Source organism: Nicotiana tabacum, chromosome 13, assembly GCF_000715075.1.
Source record: "Nicotiana tabacum cultivar K326 chromosome 13, ASM71507v2, whole genome shotgun sequence".
In the NCBI taxonomy this organism is placed as follows: domain Eukaryota; kingdom Viridiplantae; phylum Streptophyta; class Magnoliopsida; order Solanales; family Solanaceae; genus Nicotiana; species Nicotiana tabacum.
The window spans coordinates 15870639-15874341 of NC_134092.1; the positions used below are offsets into that span (position 1 = coordinate 15870639).

Below are 3703 nucleotides of genomic sequence, written 5' to 3' on the forward strand. Positions count from 1 at the left end.
TATTTTAATACTTTCAATTATTATCATGATTGTTAGTATAGTTATGAGTAGCTAAACTTTCTCATCTAGGGTTTGATGGAACCTTTTGAAGGATGATTTTTCTATTGCGTTTAATATAATTTTGCCATTGAATTTTCTCTTCTTGTTCAACTACGTGATTATCTTAGTTGATTGAAGGGCCCTCAATTGATTGTACCTATTTAGTGTGTATACTTTGAAAAGGGTACATATTTAGGTAGTTATTGAATAACATCTCTCTTAACGTATTTGAGGAATCAGTACGAACGGTTTAAAGGTAGGATTAGGAATAACGAAATCATGGTGCGATTTTAGTGAGCGGTAAACTAGTGCCAGCTAGCGTGGTTTGGAAGAATATGTCTAGTAAATTGTGGTAGTTGCTTGAAAGAGAATTACGACACTCGAAGTACTCATGATCGGTAGAGAATACTTAGGCGAAATTATAGAAAACGTAGCGGGGAGAATTCTGACAATTGGGGAAATCATAACTCTAGGACTCCTTAATCTTGTCTCTAACTCTTATTATCTTTAGTTAATAATTCTACTTTAATTAGTTAGAAATAAAATCTCAATCTTTATAACTTCAGAATTTATTCAAACTTATCTTCTTAGTGATAGTGATAATTGTTGCTAAGTTTTAGTTCTCTGTGGGATTCTACTCCGGACTTTTAGATCGAATTATATTTGCAGTGGCCACTTATCCTCATTAGGATTAGAGTTGGGCATGATCAATTCCCCCCAGAATTTGGTAGGTAGTTTGGAGTAAAACCATAAGGCTCTTGCTAACATGTATTTATGATTTCTTTCAACAATGCCATTATGTTGAGGTGTATGAGAACAAGTTGTTTGGTGAATGATCCCATTATCTGAAAAATATTGTATGGCAGAAGTAGAAAGGCCAATTTCTAAGGCATTATCACTTCTAATGGTTTTGACTGGAAGATTAAATTGGGTTCTGACCATGGAGATAAAGACTTTTAGCAAATTGAAAGCATTACTTTTGGAGTGCATTTGATGAGTCCAGGTTGCCCTGCTATGATCATCCATAATGGTCAGGAAATACCTTGCACCAAAGTATGTGTTAGTATTATAGGGTCCCTAGGTGTCAACATGAATGAGTTCAAACAAAGACTTGGAAACTGAATTACTTTGGGGAAATGGTAACCTTGCCCGCCTTGCTAGGGGACAAATGGGACACACAAAAGATTGTTTAGAAGATAATAGAGCAGAAATAGAAGAAATACTTTTTATTCTAGCAAAAGGAATGTGTCCCAACCTACGATGCCAAAGTACATCATGTCTGTTTATACTAGGTACATCATTATTGGAAACTAAAGGAACATAATTCAATGCAGATTTAGATTGTTTAGTATTGGAAAAGAACCTATCACCATTATTCATACATTGCACATCTTTATTGAAAACAAAATTAGGACAACTAGGACTAGAATTAGACTCATTGGCATGAAGGAGCTTGTAGAGGCCTTGGTCCTGTCTACCAAGCTCTAGAAGCTTCCTCATAAAATGGGCCTGTATCAAAAGGCATGAAGAGGAAGTAAACAAGACCATGCAGTGAAATTGTTGAATCAACTTGTAAACTGAGACTAAATTGTATTGAAAACTAGGAATATATAAGACTTTATCAAGAGTTAAAGAAGGGAACAAGGTAACAGAACCAGTATAAGTAACTTTTTCTTTATAACCATTGTGAAGAGTTACCAAATAAGGAGTAGGGAGTGGAGTAAGATTAGAAAGTATGTTTTTGTTTGAGGTCATATGGTCAGTAGCTCCACTATCTATAATCCAGACATTTCTACTAGCATCAAACAACAAGCAAACATGAGAATCATCATTAATATAAATAGGCAGAGAGAAAGTACTACCAGCAAAGTTGACAGATCCCATGAGGTTAGTTTGAGAATCAACAGCTGAAGAAACTTGAGTTTGTTGCAGGAGAGACATAAGTTGTGCATACTGTTGCTTGGTCAATCCAGGTACTGAAGAGGCATGTTCCTCACGATCAGAAGCAGTGTAAAGTTGAGGTGAGTTGTACTGTAGAGTGTAGGCTGTTGCAGGATACTCAGCCTCAACAGTCACATTAGCAGCCATCCTTTTCCCCTTATTGAATTTGAAATTTTGTGGAAATGCAGGTAACTTGTAGCATTTGTCGATTAGGTGTCCAGGTGTTTTAAAATATTTGCAAAAAATATTTCTCCTAGACTGATCAAAGTTCATTTTCTGAGTATATTACTTAGTAGAGAATGTCTTATTGTTGACATTGGCATTGGCATTTGGATGGAAAGTTTTATTATTGGCATTCACATTGAAAGAAACAGATTCTGGAACTAGTTGGGGAGTGTATTGAACTTGCTTCTGATTTTCATCATGAAGTAGAATATTGTATGCACTATCAAGTGTGGGAGGAGGTTGCATCATGAGCAAATTGCTTCTCACTCCCATATATATTTCATTTAGGCCCATAAGATATTGATGAAGCTTATCCTCCTCCTTATCCTTTTGAATACCATCTCTTGCAGCACACATGCAACGATTTTCATGGTTCTTACGCATTGTACCCAACTCATCCTAGAGCTTCTTTAGTTTATTGAAATAGGACACAATATCAAGGGAACCTTGTTGTGTGGAGGCCAATTCTTTCTTTATTTCGAACACCTTAGTACCATTTACAACCCCAGACCTACGCTCCAATTGATTCCAAATACTCTCAGTTGTCTCGGAGTACTGGACACTCTTAGCTATAGTTGGTGAAAGTGAGATGGTTAGCCATGAAATCACCATATTATTGCATCTATCCCATTGACGCAACTTTGAAATATCAGTGGTAATTGGCCTAGGACATGAGCCATCCACAAATTTTATTTTACTCTTAGCATAAAGAGACACTATCATACTTGTTCTCCATCCTCCATACCCTGACCCAGAGAATGGAGTGATCACCAAACACATCCCAGGTAAATCAGACGAGTGGAGAAATAAGGGACTTGTAGGGTTAGGAATGTATGTAAAGTTATCACGAAAACTAGCATTTACAGGAATTTCAGTATTCACCATTTTAGGAAGGTACAAAACACTCAAATGCAAAAGATAATGTTTAAGGTTTTTCTGTCACCAAAAAAATAAAATCTTCCAAACTAATTCTAAATAAAATCAGCAAAAGAGAGAAATACTCACTGAGAATCCAATTTCCAACAAAAGAATCGAAATATTATCATCGCAGACCAGTCCGAAGAAAAGTCGCAAAAAAAAAGGCGAAGAGGCAAAACCTTCGATTCAAACGGTGAGGGTAAAATCGATCGACTCCTCTTGTCAAGATCTATCTAACGCACATGGCTCTTATACCATGTGAACATTAACAAACCAACTACAACGTATGTGAATTTGATTAGGGTTTCAGATAAGAAGAAAGAAGAAAGCTTAGAGAAAAATCAATATTTTCATTATGAGTGTAAACAACTGTCTAGAGACTTATATTTATACTAGGGGAAAAATTGTAAACACACTACCCTCTTTATATGGGTTGTAAACCCGAAAACTTATAAATACACGTGAGCCAAACCTTGGTCTAGATCTGGACTAAAACTAACTAATAAGACTAACTAATAAGTGAGATGTATCCAAGATCATGTCTAATAGGTCTAACCAGGTAAAGACGTCAACCTATTAT

At 36.0% G+C, this 3703-nt stretch overlaps 1 protein-coding gene across 1 annotated transcript; it reads right to left on the reverse strand.

The window, feature by feature from the left end:
• Window positions 1–2604: 2604 nt before the first annotated feature.
• Window positions 2605–3090, reverse strand: LOC142167994 (uncharacterized). The gene has a single exon (XM_075228635.1). The coding sequence runs from the start codon at window positions 3088–3090 to the stop codon at window positions 2605–2607; it is 486 nt and encodes a 161-aa protein (XP_075084736.1).
• Window positions 3091–3703: the final 613 nt, after the last annotated feature.

Bases quoted from the DNA above. Each gene is read 5' to 3' on its own strand.
- LOC142167994 (XM_075228635.1), bottom strand. From the start codon at position 3,090: ATGGTGAATACTGAAATTCCTGTAAATGCTAGTTTTCGTGATAACTTT.